This window comes from Arachis stenosperma, chromosome 5 (genome assembly GCF_014773155.1).
Source record: "Arachis stenosperma cultivar V10309 chromosome 5, arast.V10309.gnm1.PFL2, whole genome shotgun sequence".
Taxonomy (NCBI): domain Eukaryota; kingdom Viridiplantae; phylum Streptophyta; class Magnoliopsida; order Fabales; family Fabaceae; genus Arachis; species Arachis stenosperma.
In genome coordinates, this window is record NC_080381.1 from 116,737,069 (window position 1) to 116,760,310 (window position 23,242).

General features: G+C 31.9%; 2 protein-coding genes and 1 long non-coding RNA gene across 5 annotated transcripts; 1 reads left to right on the forward strand and 2 right to left on the reverse strand.

Moving 5' to 3' along the window:
- Positions 1 to 5,557: 5,557 nt before the first annotated feature.
- Positions 5,558 to 7,382, reverse strand: LOC130979603 (protein ROH1-like). 2 transcript variants are annotated; one of them, XM_057903074.1, is made up of 2 exons: positions 7,220 to 7,382; positions 5,558 to 6,965 (listed from the first exon to the last, which is right to left on the reverse strand). In XM_057903074.1, exons 1-2 carry the CDS (start codon positions 7,247 to 7,249, stop codon positions 5,769 to 5,771), a joined length of 1,227 nt encoding a protein of 408 aa, XP_057759057.1. In that variant the 5' UTR covers positions 7,250 to 7,382; the 3' UTR covers positions 5,558 to 5,768. The 2 variants fall into 2 exon arrangements, with proteins under 2 accessions (XP_057759057.1, XP_057759058.1); XM_057903075.1 differs by lacking the exon at positions 7,220 to 7,382 and adding an exon at positions 7,089 to 7,210.
- Positions 7,339 to 8,753, forward strand: LOC130979604 (protein DETOXIFICATION 8-like). 2 transcript variants are annotated; one of them, XM_057903077.1, is made up of 5 exons: positions 7,339 to 7,636; positions 7,776 to 7,862; positions 7,939 to 7,995; positions 8,118 to 8,356; positions 8,460 to 8,753. In XM_057903077.1, exons 1-5 carry the CDS (start codon positions 7,629 to 7,631, stop codon positions 8,744 to 8,746), a joined length of 678 nt encoding a protein of 225 aa, XP_057759060.1. In that variant the 5' UTR covers positions 7,339 to 7,628; the 3' UTR covers positions 8,747 to 8,753. The 2 variants fall into 2 exon arrangements, with proteins under 2 accessions (XP_057759060.1, XP_057759059.1); XM_057903076.1 differs by having other exon boundaries at positions 7,339 to 7,862.
- Positions 8,754 to 17,003: 8,250 nt separating this feature from the next.
- On the reverse strand, positions 17,004 to 18,128 carry LOC130979180 (uncharacterized). Its single transcript, XR_009086537.1, has 3 exons — positions 17,936 to 18,128; positions 17,718 to 17,860; positions 17,004 to 17,584 (listed from the first exon to the last, which is right to left on the reverse strand). It is a non-coding gene; the product is annotated as an uncharacterized LOC130979180 (long non-coding RNA).
- Between the last annotated feature and the right edge of the window lie 5,114 nt (positions 18,129 to 23,242).

Below are 23,242 nucleotides of genomic sequence, written 5' to 3' on the forward strand. Positions count from 1 at the left end.
TGGTCTATGGCCACGCTTTTATGAGGGTGGCGATAGATTAGAGATTTGGCCACTTTTTTTTTTGCCACGCTTCAAAAGCGTGGCGAAAAGGATCAATGGCCACGCTTTTGTAAGGGTGGCAATTGATTAGAGAAAAGGCTATGTTTTTTTCTGCCACGCTTCAAAAGCGTGGCCATAGAGAGAAACAAGGACGTTTTAAAAGCGTGGCCACAGGGTTTCATTACGGCCACGCTTACAAAACGTGGCTATATGCTGGTGCACTTTTGCCACGCTTTAAAAGCGTGGCCAAAAGTTTCTTTTTTGCCACGCTTCAAAAGCGTGGCCGTAGAGAGCAACAATAACGTTTTAAAAGCGTGGCGAGAGGGGCCAAACCGATTGACCCAAACCTGGCTCCCAAACCCGGCTCCCAACCCGGCCCAAACCCGGCCCCCAACCCGGTCCCCAACCCAAATCTCTCTTTCCCCTTCGAAACCACTAACCCTAATGTCTCTTTCACCTTCGAATTGAAACTACTAGCCTGTATCGGAAGAGCTCCTCCCTTCGCCCGTCGCCCTTCGCCGTCCGAGCTCCTCCCTTCGCCCTTCGCCCGTCGCCCTTCGCCGTCCGAGCTCCTCCCTTCGCCCTTCGCCCTTCGCCCTTCGCCCGTCGCCCGTCGCCCTTCGCCCGTCGCCCTTCTCCTTCGCCTTCGTCACTGATGGAAACCACTTCTTCTTCATCTTGGTAATCTTCATACCCTTCTTCTCTTTCTTGTTCTTCTTCGAATCGGTGAGGATCTCTCTGTTCACCTTCAAGCTCCAGCAAACATGGGCGACGGCAAGCTCCTCCCTCTTCTTCTCCTCCAAGCCCTCGAATTCCATAGGTATGATCGATTTTCCTCTTTTATTTTCTCGATTTCTCCGTTGTTTTACTTTTAGGGCTTTCCCTTTTCATTTTCATTTTCCCCTGATTCGTTCTCTCTGATTGCATGTTCCTTTTCATTTTCATTTTCATGTCCCTGGTTAAATGATAATGCTGAAGACGCGTTGCTTGCGATGCTATGGACGTACGTGGTTTTTTTCTGGAATGATAAAGCCACAAAGGTGCACTCTATTCACTATATTCTCCTATGATTTTTGATATGTTATGTTGACTGTTAATATATTTGTTCGCGGGTAATAATGGATTCCATGGACTTTTTCCTACTATGATGAATGCTGATGATGATGAATGAAATGTCTCAGCCACGTGAGACAAGGCTTCTGTAATTTACTCGTGTTGGTGTCAGAAAGAGTGAAATCTATCTTCTTCCTTGTGCAGTTATAACGAAAATGTAAGGAGTAAAAACAAAACATTATAACGAAAATGTCAAACGTGGTAGGAGAATAAAATTATAGTCCTATGAGATATTGAGAGTGTGCCCCCACCAGATACTAGCACATGGTAGGGAATCCAGTGCAGTTATCTAAAACAGTTTGGAAAATCTCAGCTTGTCTGTTTGACCAACCCTGAGTATATATGAATTCAATGCTGCCATTTAATGAAAGATCATGAGATAACTTATTTCAACCAGAAGGTTGATTAAGCATGGTTCTTTTGATTATTTCTTTAATACATCTGCATTATTATAATTGAACAATCCTTATTTCAGATAAGAGAGAGTGTTATTATTTGTGATTAATAATATGGCAAAAGACAAATTAATTGAAGAGAGAGTGTGTGTATAAGGGGAGTTTTCCAGAGTTGGAATATAAAATTGCCAGCCCATAGACATAGACAGTATGAAAATGAAAGATTGGTGGTACCACTTTCCAATTTTTAATTTCCAAGGTTTCTTTCACCATAAAAAAGAGAAAGGAACAAATTGCAGAAGGTGTATATCATGTTTTTTTATTCATGAGGGTTTGTTATAGTGTTTTATTCTTTTAAGGACTATTTAACGTTACTTATTAGCGTCAATTGTATTTGTTTTGGATTCTTCTCTCCACTTTGCATAAAAACTCGCTTCTGATGAAAGATGCTGAAGTCACATAAAAAGTGTGTTTTCTTGCTGGTTTTGGTATTCCATTAATTCTCACTGTTTTTTGCGTTTTGCCTAAACAGTATTTTCACCTCTAATGGCCTTCTTTATTATTAGCTTTCCCCTAAAGAGGTTTTAAGTTACTGAATTTATATGATGTCATTTCTATTGGTGGACTGTGACTTCGTGAATGAATTTTAAGATAATCATACAATCGTCTTACTTATCAATACTTGATATGATGTCGTTTATTTGAACTAATTAGTTACCTTTATTCTTTTTCAGCATGGCACTCTCAGGGCACTTGTCCAAGATTCTGTTAAGAGCCACTACGAGACTCTGTTTTACTGTTTTCCTTCCCTTCCCCTGCTCCAGTTCTCTGCTTTCCAGGTTCCCCTTTCATCTCATTTGATTTTATTTATGTTTGATTAATCTGGTTTAGCTCATTCTGTTTAGCTTGTTTAGTTCAACTAATTTAGTTTAGTTGAATTAGGTGGTTAGAGAATCTGGACTGGTTAGTGGATGTATGTTTTGTTTTGTTTACTGCTGCTGTTCGGAATGAATTTGTCTTTCCTCTGAAAGTTGCCCTGGATGAACTTGTTTATTGTGCTGTTTTGGTGTTGAATTCTAGACCTGTGATTGCTGTTTGTTGTATTTTTTTCATTGTCCAAAAGATGCTGTGGAAGTGTTACTCTTTCATTAATTTTTCTTGGTTTGTTGCTGAATATACTGTTTGTTGCTGAATTCTGGACCTATGAATATACTGGTTTTGGTGTTTTTTTTCTCTGCTTGTTGCTTGGTCCATATTATATGAACTGCAATGATTTCAGTTTGTGGAACTGGTTAAGTCATATGAATTCTGTTTGGTGCTTGCTTGAACCTGGGAAACATGCTATTTACTGCTGCTGTTTATTAAGTGTTGCTGCTTCGTGCCATGTGTTAGCAACTCGTTTCCTTGTTGCGATTCTTTGTGCTTATTATGCATTCATGCTCATTACATCCTTAATCATTGGCTGCTGCTGATTTCTCAATTTGCATTTCCTCTTCTGCTCACTTTCTATGCATGCATATATGATGTTCATTCTTGGATTCTTGTTTTTGGGGGGGGGGGTTTGCCTAAATTTGCTTGGCATTGGGAAATTGTTGTGTGATCATGCAATTGCACTTGGATTCTTTTGCAAAAATTATTCATGGATCTTATTTTCTTTTCACTATTAAGTAAATAATTAAATTAATTTCACATTGTACAAAATCACATGGGACTGTGGCCTAAAACATTGGATATCTGAAAGTAAATAGAAATTAAATTGATGTTTTCAATGAGAAGGATTTCTGCTAATTCTGAGTGATTGAGGTTATTCATTTGTTTGTGATAGAAAACATTGTGTCCCTACTTTGATGTGGTTTCTGATGCTTGCATTGTGCTGCCATTATCTAATATAATCTGAAATTCTGAACAGCCATTTGAATTTGTATTTGCATTTCTCAATCATGCACTATTATTATATTGTCTATTGTTAAGTAATAGTACACACGTCCTTTTTTTTTCTTTTAGCAAAAAAAATGCCTGAAAATATATAGAATAACATTGGAAGTATTATTTTTGCAGTAACAACCACTAACAACACTAAAGCTATTGAGAGAGAAGAAGAACAAGTTTGAAGAGGTTCCACTGTTTTGGCTTTGGTCCTTCCTCCCTGCTGGAGCCTTCATCTCTGTCATTCCCTACTCAGTCTTCTCTGCCATTAGTCACAGATTTTGCAGTTTATTGCTTAGTTTTAAGGTGTGGAGCCAAATCAATTTGTAGTTGTTCATTTGTGTTTTTTATTTTGCAGGGCACAGGTCAAAACAATTTACCTTGCAATGATGATACATGAAGTACAAGAAGACTTTTTGATTAGGAATTCTAATTCATGTATTAGGAATTCATGAGTAGTTATGATTTTCACTTTTGGTATTTTGTTAGTGTATGTTGTTATGTGATCACACACTTATTTTGGTGACAATTTTATGAAAGTTAGATTACTTGATAATTGGTTATTGACTAAATTATAAAATTATCTATGAATTCATATTAGGTTTTATATATTTATGAAGATTAAAAAGGGAATTAGGTTACTGGCCATCTTTTTCGCCACCCTTTAAAAACGTGGCCATATATGGCCATATCTCTGTTTATTGCCACGCTTAGAAAGCATGGCTGTATCTAAGCTTTTTCGCCACGTTTTTCAAGCGTGGCCAAATCTCCTCTACTACCACGCTTGAAAAGCGTGGCCAGATCTACCCTATCGCCACGCTTTTACAGCGTGGCTATATCTATGCCTATCGCCACGCTTTAAAAGCGTGGCCGTATTTCCCACCTATAGCCACGCTTTTACAAGTGGCAGTTTGTAAAAAAGCGTGGCAAACAAAAAGCGTGGCAATAGGCTGCAAAAAACGTGGCGATAGAGCAACCGCCTCCCTTTGATAGGTCACCCTTTCAAAAGCGTGGCAGTAGCTCAAAAAGCGTGGCGAAAAGCTATCGCCACGCTTTTTTAAGCTTTTCGCCACGCTTTAAAAGTGTGGCAAAAAACGTGTTTTCTTGTAGTGCTGTAAATTATGACAAAATCCCTACTCTATAACTTTTGCCAATTTTTGGCATTCTACTGCTAATTTAATTTAGGTTATTGAAATCACATTTCAATTTTGATTGTTATTTTTCAGAGTTAATTATGGATGACAGGTTTCTGCAAAACATATAATGACTTTCACGTCTAGCTATACTGATATAAATAAAACCTCCAACTTAAGGAACTAAGTGTAAGGTATAATTATATTTTTTTCCGATCGGTATAAACTTTGTAGTAGTGGGCATGTAGAAATCCAGTTATTTTGCGCTAGGCCCTCAAATTCGTTATCTAGTGCTGAGTGTTGACTGCTCTAGTGCTCCCTCCATACTTTTGATTGCTGACTTTCACTAAAAAATGTGGATAATAATATATCACTGCACGTTTTCTGCTTAAAATATACAATCATCGTTGACATGTACATGGGAGGAAAACTAAACGAATTTTAGATCCAATCTTACCTCCCCTCTGACCTATTCAATGTAGTTCCTATGAAATTGTCATGCAACCACTGGTCATTAATAATATACCAATATATTATATACCATGCATCATTTCCGAATGTACTAGACAATTAGTACTAGCTCCTTTGGAACTGTAAAACTAAACGAGAAAAATATAAGTTAAAGTGAGCTTGTTAATAAGTGATATAATAAGGGGAAAACTTTTGCTTAATTTCTAGATGGATGCATGTGTTTCTTCCAACCCTAAGCAACATCTTTTTCGTCTTTTTCCTTTACACAACAGAACCGACCAGACCTTAAGAAGTTTTTAGTAAAGAATAGAAAATGTATTAATAAAGAATAGATAGAGCTAATTAAACAAGTAGTTTTTAGTAAATGCAGCCGCAGCCCGCAGGCATCCCCCTTAGAAGTAAAAGCAGCCCAAAAAGAAGTTATAATGTTGATGTACAATGTAGGCAAATGCAGAGAGCAGCCTACCATAGACCATAGTTAATGAAACATTAAAACAATCCATTAAGAAGACCAGCTTTGAAAATGACTAGGCTTTCCATACCTTGTAAAGAATTTTAAATTAACCCCCCACCCCCAGAAACCAACCTCGTTGAACTGTTCATGTTGGTTCTGAAAGTGCCCTTCACAAAGGGGGATTCTTTTAAACAAGAAAAGAGAGAGTGAAAAAGAAGGTGTCGTTATGGAAGGTGTTTAGGAAGTGGGTATATTCAATTTGGCAGCTTGGTCCAACACATGAAGGAACTCAGTTCTGGTCCTGACAACTCTGTGGAAGACCTCTCTAATCTGCAGCTGCAATGGCTCCAACCCTTCCTCCATCTTCCGGCATATATCAGCCAACTCCTCCACCTGCGCCTTAACTTCCTCCAATTTGTCCGCCTCCGCAGGGAACTGGAATGAGTCCGCAAAATCAAGGAGCCATTGCGCAATCTTCTCCATCTTCTGCATCTCCTCCAACAGCCCCACCGTGCCTTTCTTCTCCTTCTTCTTCCACTCCTCGGAGATCCTCTCCTGAAGCGCAGTGATGGGCTGGGCCCAGCTCAAATTCCTAGGCATCTGGAAGTGGGTCCCAAGCCCATTCCTCTCCTGGCATGGAAGCGCTGCAACCAATGTCCACAGAACGAAAACCAAAACGGTGTTCATTATGAAAACAGGGAGGGCAAGGCCGGACGACTCGTTGCCACGTGGCGCTGCCAGGTTGGATGACATGGCGTGAATTTGCTTGGCGGCAGACCAGTTCTTGGGCATGGTCCAGGAGAGGGAGCGGAAGGGAGCAGCGGCAGAGCGATCCTTGTCCTTGTTGCCGCGACGGCCGAAGGAGCGGCTGCGCTCGGTGCCCTTGGTGATGCCGCCGTCCTTGTCCTCGTGGAGCATGGCGCTGAGGAGAGCGGAGAGGGCCTTCTTGGCACGGCGGACCTGGCCGTCTCCGATGAGGGTCTGGTCGAGGGCAGAGAGGACGATTTCGGCGAGGCGCTGGATGTTCCTGAGGGAATCGATTCCGAGGGAGACGGCATTGCAGACGTCGAGAGACTTGATGATGCGGTCAAGGAGCTCAGGGAGGAGCTTGTCAAGAGGTGGCTTAGCGATCTGGAATGGGTCCCTTCCCATGAGGAGTACGGCCTTGAACTCTGCCTCGCAGCACAGAAACTCGTCTAGAAGCTTCCTCAGCCACCCGATGGACATGAATGCCTCCGGCTCATCCGTGCACGACAGCAGCTCCGCGAATCTCTCCGCTATGTGCCTCTGAAATAGCTCCATCTCCTCACACTCCGTGTCGTGGCTGCCGTCCATTGACATCGACATCACGTGGTTCCTTCTAATGCTTATTCTCCCCAGGAACGATCCCTGGTTGTGGTTGTTCTCGGTCGTCGCAGGCATCTTCTTCTTCTTCTGAAAGAGAAACAGAAAGGAGGAAAGAAATAAGATTAGAGGTGTAAAGGAGAAGAGAGAACGCGGGAGTTATATAAATGGCCTATTTTTATGGTCAGAGGGAGTGCTGTCGTAAGACCAGACCGTTTCTCTTTTCTTTTTTTGGGTCTACGCTGATTCGGTATTCTCTCCTCTTCTTCCCGCAATGCCCTTCCCTTCTCTTCCTTTTTACAAACGTATGGTGCAGAAGAATTCAGGAAGCTAGGGAACTATACCTGCTGTGCAATCATCACTCTGATCATCATGCTGTTTAGTCAAGACGCTGCGATTTCTCATGCAGCAAGGGCCTACTGCATACACCTGATTCCTGCGATCTTAGCCTACGCGGTACTTCAGTCCCTTATCCGTTACTTCCAGACTCAGAGTATGATCTTTCCCATGGTCTTCACTTCAATTGCATCTCTCTGTATGCATCTTCCTATTTGTTGGTTTCTCGTCTTTAAATCTCGGATGGTTCACGTTGGTGCCGCGTTAGCCATTGGAATTTCGTATTAGATCAATGTTGTCGCTCTTGGTTTCTATATCCAGTATTCTTCGGCTTGTTCAAAAACCAAGATTGTGTTTTCTAGAAACGCTTTGCTTAGCATTGCAGAGTTCTTCCAATATGCTACCCCCTCTGGACTCATGTTTTGGTAAATATTGTTCATGTGACTAACCATTTTGTTTTGCATCCCATGTGTTTGATAAAATGTCCTTCGTCTATTTTTTCGTTTTTTTCTTCATATCATGGACCAATTTCAATGTTTTCGTTTGTGTGTGTGTGTGTGTTAGTTTTGAATGGTGGTCATTTGAGCTGCTTACATTGCTTGCTGGACTCTTGCCTAATCCGCAACTCGAAACCTCGGTTCTTTCGGTCTGGTATGTGGAATTCAGTTGCTGAAGTAATATAATTCGAGATTTGATCTTCTAATTTGTATGAAACTCTTGCTTGCAGCCTTAACATAACTACATTGCATTACTTCATTCCTTATGCTGTTGGAGCTTCTGCAAGGTTTGTAGCATTCCGTTGAATTCATTCTGATTATGTAGCATTGCTCTTATGATGTCACCCAATAATCTGCTAAATTACAAGGTATATTTAAATATTTGCATGATCTTCAATTTGTTTTTCAGTACAAGAGTTTCAAATGAATTAGGAGCAGGAAACCCAAAGTCGGCTCAAGGGGCGGTTCGAGTGGTTGTGATCATAGGCATTGCAGAGGCATTCATTGTCAGCACTTTCTTCATCTTTTTCCGGAACATAGTAGGATATGCTTATAGCAATGATGAGGCAGTTGTGGACTATGTTGCTAACATGGTTCCCCTTCTTTGCATGTCAGTTAGTGCAGATAGCATAATGGGAACACTTTCTGGTGAGTTTATTTCAATCTTGTTTTGCAGAAAAGAAACTTTGATTTGGATATGCAGCCATATATATAGCTTCAGTTTTTTGTATGTGTATATATATACATGCAGGGGTTGCAAGAGGTGGAGGATTTCAGCAGATAGGAGCTTATGTAAATCTTGGAGCCTATTACCTTGTTGGGGTTCCTCTAGCGTTGTTCTTGGGATTTCATCAACAACTAAAAGCTAAAGGGCTTTGGATGGGAATTATATCAGGTTCATGTGTACAAGTAATCATTCTTGCTGTTGTAATAGCATTAACAGATTGGCAGAAAGAGGTTAGTTTTGCTGTTATTGTGACTTATATTTCAATGTATTATTTTGTTCAAGCAAATAGAAACTTAGATCAGAAAAAATAAATTCTTAATCCTCATTTGATCATTTTCTCATGATAGAAATATTGGGGGAAATGAAAATCTATTTTAAATTTATCCCAGAATTTTTCGTTAAGGAGATCAGAGAACAGAAAATAAAAATTATTTAAGCAAAGTTTTTATTGATTTATTATATTTGAATTATGTAGAAGCAAAAAGATATGTCGATGTCTAATATTCTATATATATATATTGACAATATAAAATATTTTACACATTCATATAATTATAATTATTTTTTTAAATAACCATTTACGTAATTAATATAAAAAAATAATTATTTTTATTAATATAATATTATATAATTAAATACACGTGTAAAATTTTATATTGATAATGTATCAAAATTAAATTTATATATATATATATATATAACATTGGCTCAAAATTAAATTTTTATATATATATATATAACATTGGCTCTTAAACATATAGACAAATATACGTATTTGACCTATAATAGTATATATGCAAGAATATATATACTCAAAAGCATAGTAGTTGTGATGTTATATTTATGGGTTTAGAAGGGCACATAATAAATATAAAATAAATATATTAAAAATTTAAATTTTTATATTTTTCTTAAGACCCATGATAGACAAGTTCTATATTTATATATGGCTAAATTATGTTGTGCAAATGAAATCAAATGTGCTAGAATAATATATAATACTAGACACAAATAATAATATGCATGGATGGGAGACAAGAGATAAGGATCACAAAGGAAAGTGACAGGCAATTCCCTTTTTATTTCAGTGAATTTATTTTTAGCAAAGCGTTGGTGTATGTCATATGAAACTTAGTAGAAATATTCAAACCACCACTAAAAAAACCACTTTTAACAATTATTTATTTTATTTTAATTTTAATAACAATAAAAATAATTATTAATATATTTATTGGCACTTAAATATTAATCGTTTTATATTTTATTATTAATTAATTTTAGTGTTAATCATGCAATTATTAATAAAAAAATTTTAATGATCACAAAAAATATATAATTGTCATTAGGGTTTTTTATTTAAATAAATTTTATAGAATTCAAATTTATTGAATTCTCCTAAAATGAGATCTGCAACGTGATTACCCTCTTTTTATCATTATATAAATCGTCCTAAACTGTGTAGAATTAAATAAAACATAAACCATTTCAGCCTGGAACGATTAATGCTGGAACGATTAATGCATGATCCGATAAGAGAAACAAAAGATAAATCGTGCCAGGATTCCTAGAGTTAAAAGGAGAACATAAATCGTTCTAGGATGGTAGGTTTAACATGTTGTTGGCCTAAACCTTATTGGGCTGCCACGATTTACGTACAAAAAGAGACCTTACTCACCCTGGCACGATTTATGTATAATAGGGTATTTTTATTTATAATATTTTAATTTAAATTATATCTATTTAAATTTTAACTTAAAAAATTAAAATATAATTTTTATAATTTTAATTATTAATTTCATTAATAAGATTAAATTAAATTAAAAAAAGGAATACTAACAAATTATAATAAATTTTAATATATAAATTTAAATTTTTTCTTTTAAAAAATGTCAAAAGGTGTTAAAAATATAATTTTAAATAATATAAATTTATATTATTTTGAATAATATAAATTTAAATTTATATAAAATTTCTAGTATTCATTGTTCATATAATCTTTTTAATCATTTTTATTGATACATATTTTTTATAAAATTTTGTTTGTCATTTTATAAAAACTTAAATTTATGTTACTCAAAATCACATAAATTTATATTATACAAAATTATATTTTTTAACACTTTTTGATATTTTTTAAAAAAACTTAAATTTATGTATTAAAATTTAGTACTCTTTTTATTATAATTTATTAGTATTTTTTTTATTTAGTTTAGTTTTTTTAATAGAATTAATAATTAAAATTATAAATAAATAATTAAAATTTACATGAAGTCAAATAAAAAATGACAAAAAAAAATTCTGTAAAAATATGTATTAATAAAAATAATTAAAAAAATTATATAAACAACGAATACTAAAAATTTCATAAAAACTTAAATTTATGTTACTTAAAACAACATAAATTTATATTATGCAAAATTAATATTTCTTAACACCTTTTCACATTTTTTTAAAGAAAAAACTTAAATTTATGTATTAAAATTTAATACTCTTTTATTATAATTTGTTAGTATTTTTTTAATTTAATTTAATCTTTTCAATGAAATCAATAATTGAAATTATAAAAAGTATATTTTTATTTTTTAAGTTAAAAATTAAATAGATATAATTTAAATTAAAATATTATAAATAAAAGTACCCTATTATACAACTATCACTCTATAATAAGAGTGTTAATTAAGCTATTAAAAAGTTTGATTTCTAACGTCTTATGCTAAACTACATGCACCCTAAATCATTAAACCCACCATCGCACAACGTCTTCATTCAAAATTATTCAAATAAATTGCATACTAAGCATATACTATAAGATCCAACACACTATATGATCCAACATATTAACGTAGTTAATTTTGCCATGCAATCAATTCAACAACATTGCAAGCATAAATCATCCCAGCCAAATTTGTGTTACCAAGAAACACACGTGAATCGCGCTAGGGTGAGTAGGGTCTCCTTTGTGTGTAAATCGTAGCAGCCCAATGAGGTTTAGCCCAACAACATATTAAACCTACTAGCTTGAAACGATTTACATTCTCCTTTTAACTTTAGGACCCTGCCACGATTTACCCTTTGTTTTCCTTACCAGATCATGCATTAATCGTTCCAGGCTGAAACGATTTACCCTGCCACGATTTACCCTTTGTCTAGGACGATTTATATAATAATAAGAAGAGGGTAATCACGTTGCAGATCTCATTTTAGGGGAATCCAGTAAATTTTAGTTCTATAAAATTTATTTAAGTAAAAAACCCTTGTCATTATAACATATAGTAATAACAACAAAAATATAAGAATAATTACTCAAATCAGTCTCTAAGGATTTTAAAAGCGTACATTTTAGTTTCCAAAAAAAATTAATACCCAAATCAATCTCCAAGATTTTACTCCGACAGACAAATCAGTCCCCAGTTTATTTTTCGGCAGAGTAATTACCCAGATCAGTCCCTAAAGATTTTAAAAACAGACATTTTAGTCCTCAAAAAAAATTAATACACAGATCAACCCCTAATGTTTATTCTATTAGACATAACAGTCCTCCGTCTAAAAAATATAAAATAAAATTATTATTATTATTATTAGTTACATAATAATATTGTACCATAATTTTTTGTATTTTTTAGATAAAAATAATAATAATTTATTCATTAGATTTTTATGTATATATATATATATATATATATATATATATATATATATATTTATATATATATATATTCAATATAATAATAATAATAATAATAATAATAATATAATAATAATAATAATAATAATAATATAATATACACTATTTTTCGTTAAAAACATGTAAGGTGAATAATGATGCTTTGAAATTTAATAAAAATATTTTTTTAATATAATATAATTTTAAAATAGGACATCTTTTGATTACATTAAATACAAAATATCAAATAATTTCAACTTTAAATTTCTTGTAGAATCTCTAATAATTTTATTGAACATTATTATTATTATTATTATTATTATTATTATTATTATTATTATTATATTATTATTATTATTATTATTATTATTATTATTATTATACAAATACATACAAAATAAACTCGGGACTGATTTGTCTGCCAGAGTAAAACTTTAGGGATTGATTTGGATATTAATTTGTCTTGGAGACTAAAATATCCACTTTTAAAATCTTTGGGGACTGATTTGGATAATTACTCAAAATATAATTATCGCAAAAATATAAACTAAATAAAATATATAATGATTATTATATTATTACCACTAAAATTTTTCTATTAAAAATAATTTTTATTATAATAAATAAATATTTTAAAAGTACATATAAAAAAATTAAAATTCAATTTCTAATTTTTTATTTTATAATACTTTTGGCCATTTATAAAACAAATCATAAAAAATATTTACTTATTGTAAAATTACTAAATTTTTTAATCACATATAAAAAAATTATATCAAAATTCAATTTTTAAAATTTTTTATTTTATATATATATATATATATATATATATATATTGAATATTTATATCGATTTTTAATTATTTTTGTAGTATCTTTCTCTAACAAATTTTAAAAGTACTTTTGTGTGTTTGTCCGCAACTTAATAATATTTCTTTTTTTTTTGGGCTCCAACACCCTCACTTATTATAATAACCCCTTTCCTACTTGAAAGTGAGATTGTCATTTGTGAAACGATGGAATCTATTATTGCCTCATCATTCTCCTTGTCATTAATTGTGATATAATGATGAAAGCAGAATATTTCCTGCTTCACTTTACTTAGGACGGCTAATGTTGGGATTTTTTGATAAAATAAACAAATTTAAAATTTTTTAGGTCTTATACTTTTATCATGATAGGGGTCAGATGGGCTGATTTTTTTTTTCTTTTATATAAAAAAATATTAATATTTTTATTAAAAAAAATTATTTGATGTAATTATAAGTGGATAAATTTTGTAAGTAAAAAATTAATATATGAGGATTACAATATGTAAAGAGCGTGTTAAATATATGATAACATCCTCACCAACATGCGGAGGTATGTTAAATACGTGACAATATCTTATCTAACACTTAGAAAACCATTTCTACAATATTATAATACACTTCAAATATCAATATTTAATTAAAACACCATTTCTATTTTCATATTAAAAATAATTTTCAAAAACAAATACAGAAAAGTAAAATAATTGGAGTTGATGTCTGAATTTTTATTTTTAAATTGAAAAAAAAAAGAGTCCCACTAGGAAGACAATGAAGTATCTATACAATATGTACAATGGACTGTTTATATGATCCAAATTAAATTAAAAATGACAATAAATCTCATTTACCCTAATTCCTATCTCTAAATCAAATTACCCCCAATTTATTATTGTTGACCATCCATTACCCTAACCCTCAAATACGTCACTGTCGCTGCTCATCAGCCCCCTTCGCCGCGTCATTGTCGCTCGTCACCAACCCCTCCTCCGTGCACCCGCCTTTCTCGCGACCCGCATCACCTCCGACGAGAACTGTGTCGGCGACCCCTGTTCGCTGGCAGCATCCACATCGCACCGTCGGTGCTGAACAACCAGAACGGTGCCTTGTTGCTCGACCTTGCACATCCGTCACCGCCGACCCGCCCAGCATCGCCCAGTCTTCGCGCTTGTACGCCGTGGCTGGAAGCATTCCCGTGGCACTGTTCGTAGCTGAGGATCCGTGCCTTGTGTCGCCGCTTGCCGTGGACCATTCACCGAGACCAGCACGAACATCATAACCAGACCGTCGCCGACCATCCACGGTAAGTGGGTTAGTTTTTTCGTTCCGTAATTCATTAATGCTATTGCATCTTGTTCTAGAGACAGATTATGTTGCTGGGATGGTTGATTCTACATGGTGAAAATACAATAGGTGCAATTTTAGTATCCTGGAGCATGTGAGATGAGAAATTGGTTGAGATTGTTGCAATTGATTTAACTTTAGCGGGAATGGTTTTAAAATTTTGGTATTCTTGATCATGATATTGAAACAACTGCTTGACTTAATTGTTTGCTATTTTCATATAAGCTAATTTGGTAAAGTTGGATAATTTAGTGATTTAACCCAGTTTTAAATTAGGTGTAAAGGTCTCTCTCTTTTGTTGTTATTATTATTTTAGCTTTGCTTTTGATCGGTTATTTTAATTTAAAAAAACTGGTTTGATTTTCTGGGCTTGTTAATTTATGTTATTTATAATGAATTGTGATCATATTTTATATCATGGCCTTAATATAACGAAGATGGAAATGATGAATGGAATGAGATATTTAGATGAAACAATTATGGTGGTGATTGGTTTCTATGATGATCAATTTTTCTTGAACTGACATAAGAACGGTGTTTTGGGAAAGAAAAGAAAATCACTTGTGTTTAATATGCATCCTCTGCTCCTAGTTCAAGACGTAATTTTTAAGGAACGTGTAAGAGAATTTTTCTTGGCGACTTGTCCTACGCTTGTTCAAAACTTAAGATATGCAACACAACATTTGAATTAATTCTTCAGTTGATTTTCTTAAGCTGTCAGGTTTTGAGTCTGTAAAATGTATTTAGAATTATCTAATGAATTGAAGAAATAAAGACTATCATATACATCAAGTTCAGCTTCAATTTTTTTTGTTGGAAAACTATGCACATATCTCTAATTTAATCTTCTTCTTGTTCCATTCAAAAAGTAAAAGCATGCTCTTTTTTTTAATTATTTTTGCTCTAATCACTGTGATAGTAAATCATTCACTGAATAGGGTTCACTCGGTTCATTTTTCTTATATATGATAGCTTTCTTTTTGATGTTCCATCTTTTAATTGATGTTCCATTTTTATTTAGTTTGGAGAAGTTCAAGCTAGATGTTCACTATCACACATACGACTTACTTTAATTTTTATTATGAACATATCACATAAATAGATTAATTTTCTTATATTTGGTGTTAAATAAGTTTATTTAGTTATAGAACATTTGGTCCCTAGAGCGTACTCCAAACTCGGATATTCATTTCTGGATCGACATGGTAGGGATAGTTACTTCAATAAATACCTGGATGGTTGAGCTACATTTATTACCCTGCTATTTAGGTGTGCCATATTGTTGCTTTGTGTGAATCTAATTTACCTTTATGGTTGTTATGTTTATAATTGGAGGAGTCGGTCTCTCAGACCACTTAAATTCTTGCTGTGGAAGTCCTTTCTCTTAATGGCTCTTATGATTATTTTTTGTATTAGCATCTGTAATGACTATAAGGTTTTTTGCTCATTTTCTTATAATCTTCCTTTGTTGGTTACAAACTGAATAGAAACTTACATTGGATTTCAGAGGAACTAGCACGAGAAAGTTAGATCACTATTCACGGCACCTAGCAGGAGGATGTTGATACAACTTGCCGAAGATTTACTAAATGGGAGGAAGAACAAAGGGAGGAAGAAGTAGCGTAATAGGGTTTAACTACTGTGAATTTAATTACCTTAAGTTATAAAAATTACTTATCGCTTAGAGTCTTGGGATTTATTTATGATACTTTTAGAGGACTTGTTTTCAGTGGATACCTTTTTTTTTAACTTCTGTGAATCTGTTGGTGTACAGTTGTTCAGGCATGATACACCTCCGAATGAGTCAAAATGACCATCTATTTTGTTTATGAAAGTAACCATCCAGTTACATACTGAACCGAACACCCGGTTTGTTATGTCTTAGAACAGGAATATCTCTTTCATATTTTCAGATTTGACTTGAATCTATTATGATTTTGGACAACATGATCAGTGTTCATGACACAAGATCCAATTATTCCTTTGGAATGCATGCACAGGTAGTATGAGTTGAACAATACGAAGAATAACCATTCACGAATACTGTGAAAGTGAACATCTAATATCATATAGAAACGAACATCCAACATAAATGTGTAAAAATAACAATGTAATCATATTTTAAAACAACCAGCTACATACCAAAAGACTATGTTAAATAACAATCTGAAACTTGTAACAAATTGGATAACCATGATAATCAAATCCAGCATCACCATCAAGCATCAAATAAAACTAAGAACCCAGGAATAACCATCCACATTCACAACAAAAGTGAATATCCGATCACGTACAAAAATGAACATCCAATGTATCTCAAATAAAGATAACTATGTATTCACTATCTAAAATGACCCGCTACGTACCGAATGACTAGTTAATAGAGCATAAAGTAATTTGTAACAATTTACTAACCTTACTTGTAATATATATATATATATATATATATATATATATATATATATATATATATATATATAAATTCATTGAAATTAATCAAGTAAAATGGTTCATTCCGGCCAAAGTAAAATGGTTCATTGAAATAAATCAAGTATAAATTCTTGCAACAACTGCATACAAATCTGAAAACTATATCTTTATAACATAATCCCACCCTCTTTATCCACCCTTGATAATAAATGAATACGAATCGAAATCATATATATATTGAGGTGAAAAATAAACGCAAACACACCCATGTCCAACATATTCTAACTTTTGCCAAACGAGGTTAACAAAGACAAAAAAGATTGTTACAATCACACCTAAACTAAACAACAAAAAAATAAAATATAACAAATTAGCATGATCATGTTCCCTCTTTCATCTTGGATCAATTGTTATGTCAAATACCTTCTCTTGAAGTGGCTCTCCATTCTGCTGGTTTGGTATTAAATTCTTTGGCTGCACTTTTTTGTATCATTGTTAGGTTTTTTACCTAAGAAATGGCTAGCAAAGTAGCACTGAAATATAGGATGATGACAATACATACATACTTAATCCAGTCTGGCAAAGTAGCACTGAAAAGAAGTGTCTAAATTTTGCTAACATCTTGTACCTTGTCTGTGAAAATCAAGGACCATTGTTATACTGAAAAAAAAAGAAGCTATAGAGTAAAAAATTAAACACTGGCATGGAACATCAGTGGCCTCAAATAATTTATAAATTATAGATTTAAAAAAATGAAATTTGGCCAAAGAGGCAAAAACCAAACCAAATACTTAGAATTAGTTCCACATCTTCAACAAAATCCATTCTAAGCATCTCATTAGCCTCATCAAGGACACGGAACTTTAGCTGGCTTAGGTCAATATTTTTTCTCTCTATATGATCCTATATAAAATCAACAATAGCCATTAAATAGACTGAAGCTTCTATTATCAACATTGGCAATAGGTATGAATCATATTGCAAAAATGAAAAACCATTATATATATGAAACCAACAAATATTATAAAGGCAATACCTTCACGCGACCTGGAGTGCCAACAACAATATCAACGCCTCTCCTAAGCTTACTCTCCTGAGTCTGGTATGGAGCCCCACCATATATAAACAGCAAGAACTCAATCCCATTGCACCACCATAAACTTCAAAATCAGCATACACCTAATCAAAGAACATCTGAAACCTAGGTGTCAAACAAACATACACTATAGAGAAGAACGATAGCTTTATACTGACCTTTTGAAGTCCAAGAGGGGGACGAAGAGAAGCGTCGCGATCAGGCAGAGAGAATGGTGGCATTAGATTCGTTGACGGCAGACCACAGACAACGCAAAGAAGACGCGACATTCAGAGATGAGTATGGTGCGACACAGGTCCACACAGGCGTGCGGATGTCCGGCGGCTAGGCGACGGCAACGGGGAGCTCCTAGTCGACGACTGACACTCGACGGTAGCACGAGGGAGGCGCGCGGGACGATGGCAGCAGCGAACACCAAGCTTGAAGGAAACACTCTAATCGTGCGGGAAGACCGGTTGGGTAGCGCCGACTGCTCAGGTTACAGCAGATTTTATGGAGGTTGGTTCTCCAGCGCCGGCGGTGGGGCTCTCTTCGGTGGCTGCTTGGTCAAATTAGGGGAGGGGGTTTCTGCTAGGTCAACAGGAGAGGGAGAAAATTAGATGAAGGAGGTAACAACAAAGGGAGAATCCTAATTTTATTCAAATTTAAAATTTAAAATAAATAATAATTAATTACTTTGATTATCATTTGATTTTAATTACAAAATTATCTTCATTGTACACATTGTAGAGCAATTATATTGGTTCCTCATACTTTTCAAAAAAAAAACAAAATGTCCGGGCAATTTTAAATATTTCTATAAAGAAATAATTGTTATGGGTGATTTTTATTTTTAAAAATATAAAAAATTGTGGATATAATTTTTATTTTTTAAAAATTTAAAAATTTTGTTAAAACAAATTGTGTGAATTCTGAAAAACCACACTCCCATACTTTTGTATATATGGTCATTTTCATGCTAATCAGTAATCACCATTAGCATTATCATATAAAAAATAACAGCCTAATACAGAAGTTGAAAGAATATTAATGTTGATCCTGGTAATGGGTTAGCTTTATTTATTTATTAATGTTTAAAAAATTTGCGTTAGTTTTATTTTCTCGCTTTTTTAAGAAAATTTTAAGGGTAAGTAATTTTAATATATATTAATCAATAGTCTAATACTATATTTTTAGTTATTATTTTTAAATATTGTTAATAAAAAACAATAAATTATTGGCTGCACTTTTTATAAGATTTTTTTAGTCGGAGCGAACTAGTTTAGTGTTAGAATAAATGACTAAGGGTATGTTTGGCAAACCCATTTGAGAGGATAAAAGTGTGTTGAAGTTCTTTGAATGCGCTTTTTGATGTTTGACAATCTTTTTTCTCTAAACACAGAAGTGATTTTACAGCTTAAAAACTCGTTTATTGGAAGTAAAAAATTGTTGCTTCTGCGTTCACTTCAACGTGAGTTCACTTTGATGATCATCGGTGGTTTTTTCCAAAAGAATTTTCATATTTGTTTGAAGTCATTTCAAATATTTTAAATTTTTTTTCAATTTTTAGTATTTTTTTATATTTTGGTTTTTTTTATTAAATTTGATATTTTAATTCTATTATAATATGAATTATTGATCTTATTAAAAATGATAAAGTAAATAAAAACCTAATCATAGATAACAATGGAATCATAAGTAATAAAATTTTACAGTCCAAAATAATACTAAATAAAAGAATACTGAGAGTACTAATAAAATTATAGAATATTTTTTTGTTTGACATTGTAAAATTTATTATTATAATTCTTGTTCATTGTTTATTATTCTAATTTGTTATAATATGTATTATTGTTCCTATTGAAAATGATAAATTAAATAAAAAATTAATTATAAATAATAATAAAAACATAATTAGTAAAAAATTAGAATCCAAAACAATAAACAAAATAAGATTATCGAGAGTATTCATAAAAAATACTAAAATATATTATTTTATGTGTTATTTTTAATTTAATAAATAAATATTAATTTTTATTAAAAAATTATAACAAACTAAAAGAAAATTTTATAAAAAATATTATATAAAAAATATACTAAAAGAAGTTTAAAAAAGGATTAAATATACTAAAAAATAATATTATAATTTAATATTATATTTTTTAGTAATTAACTAATTATCTATCTAAAAGTGATTTTAACTAATATTATTCAAACAATTTTATTTTATCAAAATTAATTTTAGTATAAAATTATTAAACATAAATTATGTTGACACAAACTCACTTCTATCCAAAATCAATTTTACAAAATCACTTTCATTCAAATTTCAGTTTGGCCAATTCTAATCCAAACACACACTAAATTATTGATATTTTATATTAAAATTGATTTCTTATTCAATTGTTTGGGTTTGATTTAGTTAGTTATATAACTGTTATTGAAATTAATATTACAAACTAGGAAGCGAATCTACAAATAGTTTTCTTTTTTCATATATGAATTCGTATGTTGCTAAACATATATAACAATATAATTATGTTGTGTATATATATATATATACTAAAAATTAATTTTTAAAAACTATAATAGACAAATGAAGAAATATGAAAGATAAAACTAATTGGGACACGATTGTATCATTTGAGGGTTTATTACTCTTAATGTAAAAGATTTTACAATTGACATAGATAACAAAATTTACTACTCCATGTTTTTCTTTGTTCCAACTCTTCTAATCAGCATACATATATCTCTTCATTCCTTGGCAAGAACTGATATATAGTGGAAGTAAAAGTATAGGGTACCAATATATTATTTGCTAATTTATTGTTAATAATGATTAATTATTATATTTTAAACATATATATAAAGAGATATATCCAAAAAATATATTTATAAAGACATTTCTATTAAACACAGTTATAAAAAAAATATTTTTATTAGACACATCCATAAAGACACTTCTATTAAACACACTTATAAATAAGAGTTGGCAGATATTGACAGAAATGTTGTTGGTAACGTAACGGGATTGATAGTGAAAAAGCATGCAACCATGCATATCTCTCATATCTACATGGCAAGATGCATTTAGTTTGCATTTTTATTTTTTATTTTTATTTTTAATATTTTTTTATTTTTTAGATTTTACAAAAAAAAAGTTAAAATTATAAAAACAATAAAATCTTGTTTTTTATTTCTTTTATCTTTTGTTTTTATTTTTTTTACAAAATTTAAAAAATAAAAATATTAAAAATAAAAATAAAAAATATGAAACGTCAACCAAATTTACAGCACCCTAAAATTTTAATATAACACACAACAAAATAATTCACCATTAATAAGCTACCTACCTACTCAATAAACATCAAATACTTCAGCCATGGATCTTATATGATCGACATGGTCAGTTTACCAAGAAATAAGAAATTGATCATCAAAAAAACTTTATTATATATGATGATAAATAGACTGGTTGTGTGTACAATTGTTACCTACCTGTTGTGGAAAACGAACCGGATTATATATATTCATCATCATCCAAAATCAATATATATAGACTTGTATTAATAACATGTATATACAAATAGAAAGAAAAGGAAAAGAGAAGATCCACTAGAAATCATTGGAATGGGCGGTTTTGGGAAGACACCTATCCGACTAGACTCATCCCAAACCGCCCATTCCTACAACTTCTAATAGTTCAATCTCTCATTCCTTACTCTCCTCTTTATTATTATTATTTTTTTAATTTCACTCAAACTTGTGTATTAGAATTCATCTCTTAGCTTCTCTTTTTATAGGCATCTCGACCCACCATGCCCTTGACACATTGTAATATTGAAGCCTATGGGAGGCAAATTTGTCTTTTTAGAAAGGCTTTAAATTAAAGAACAAATGCTAGCTTAGGTGTTGCGTATGAAAAACTAGTGGGGAACTCAAATAAAAAGTAATAAAGTGGGAAATAGGGACGAATAATCAGGCAAAATTTAGGGTTATTCCTAAAATCACTTAATTGTTCTTGTTCCTTAATGTGTCACTAACACAAATGGAATCCTTTGGCGTTTTACCAAAGATTTTTTCATTGCAAATCACTTTTTTATTGCCCTTCCACATCTATCCATTTTTTTGGACAGGACATCTATCCACTTTTAAGCAGAGATTCTTTTAATGTTTTTGAAACAATTTTTTTAGTGTTGTTTTCTTCCCATTTTACCTCTAATTAAATTTGAATTTGAAATAACGAAGATTATTTCACAAATATTATTTTTTTTCTCTGTGAAATTAGTTGTCCAAAAAATTTAAATAATAAAAAAACATATTATTAGTAGTTATATTTCTAATATGATGTTCTTTGACGCAAAAGTTTTTTTTAATTTATTTGTATAATTTTTTTTTTGTTTTATGCTAATTGTTTTTTCGTTTTTGTAAAGAGTAACAGTGATTCAACTTAGACTTTTTTGTGTTAGAAATTTAGATATCATCTTATGAATTTATTTTGAAAAAAAAATTTAAGTTTATAAGAAGAAAGACAAAAATAGTAACATTTTTAACACCAAAAAATAAATAGTATCTTTGCAAGTAATTAATAATCATATGTGTTGTTACGCGCAACATATATAGAAAATAAGAGATGGAATTTGCATTGATGTGAGAGTAAAACTTTAATATATAATAATTCTTTTTTCAAAGCAAATGTGTGTAAGATCAAACCACCAAGCTAGGCTTATTGGTTCCTTATGGCCAAATTTCTTTTGTGAAGAAGCTTAGTGTCAAAGATGATGATTACTAAAATCAAACAACTTGATGCTATTATTATTTGTTGATATAAATATTCCAAATTAAAGGGGGCATACATTATATTATTGTTCTACTATGCCAAATTATTTCAAACATATAACGATAAATTAAAGGTTTCCCATACTTATTAATTTCTTATAATATAAGCCAAAGTCTCTCATGCAGCTGATTAAAGGAAAAGGGTAGCTTCCACAAGTCACTGCAATAAAAAATACCAAATGTTAAAATTGGAAAGAAATAAAATATGGAGGAAAATAAATTATATGAGTAGGAGCATTTTTTTATATATATAATAAAAATTTGGGTATTCAACATAGTTAGAGTTAATTAAGACATATTTCAAAATTCTCTGAGTGTTTATACAGATTTTGTAGCATATATTTTTTTATATATTAATAAAATTTTGGTGTAATACTCAGTTATTAAATTTTGTGATGTTTTTGAAAATTTTAGGAGCGGAATAATATTTTTTTCATGTATTGACAATACACCTCAATTTTAAAAAATATTTCAAAATCTAATAAGTAAATGTTACATCAAAATTTTACCAATATCTAAAAAAGTTAGTCGATTTTGTATTCCATAATCCGAGGTTTTGTTATTTTACCATCAAATTTTAAAAACTTGTTAATTACTATATATATAACAATAATAACAATGATGGTTCTCTCTCACCTTGGGGT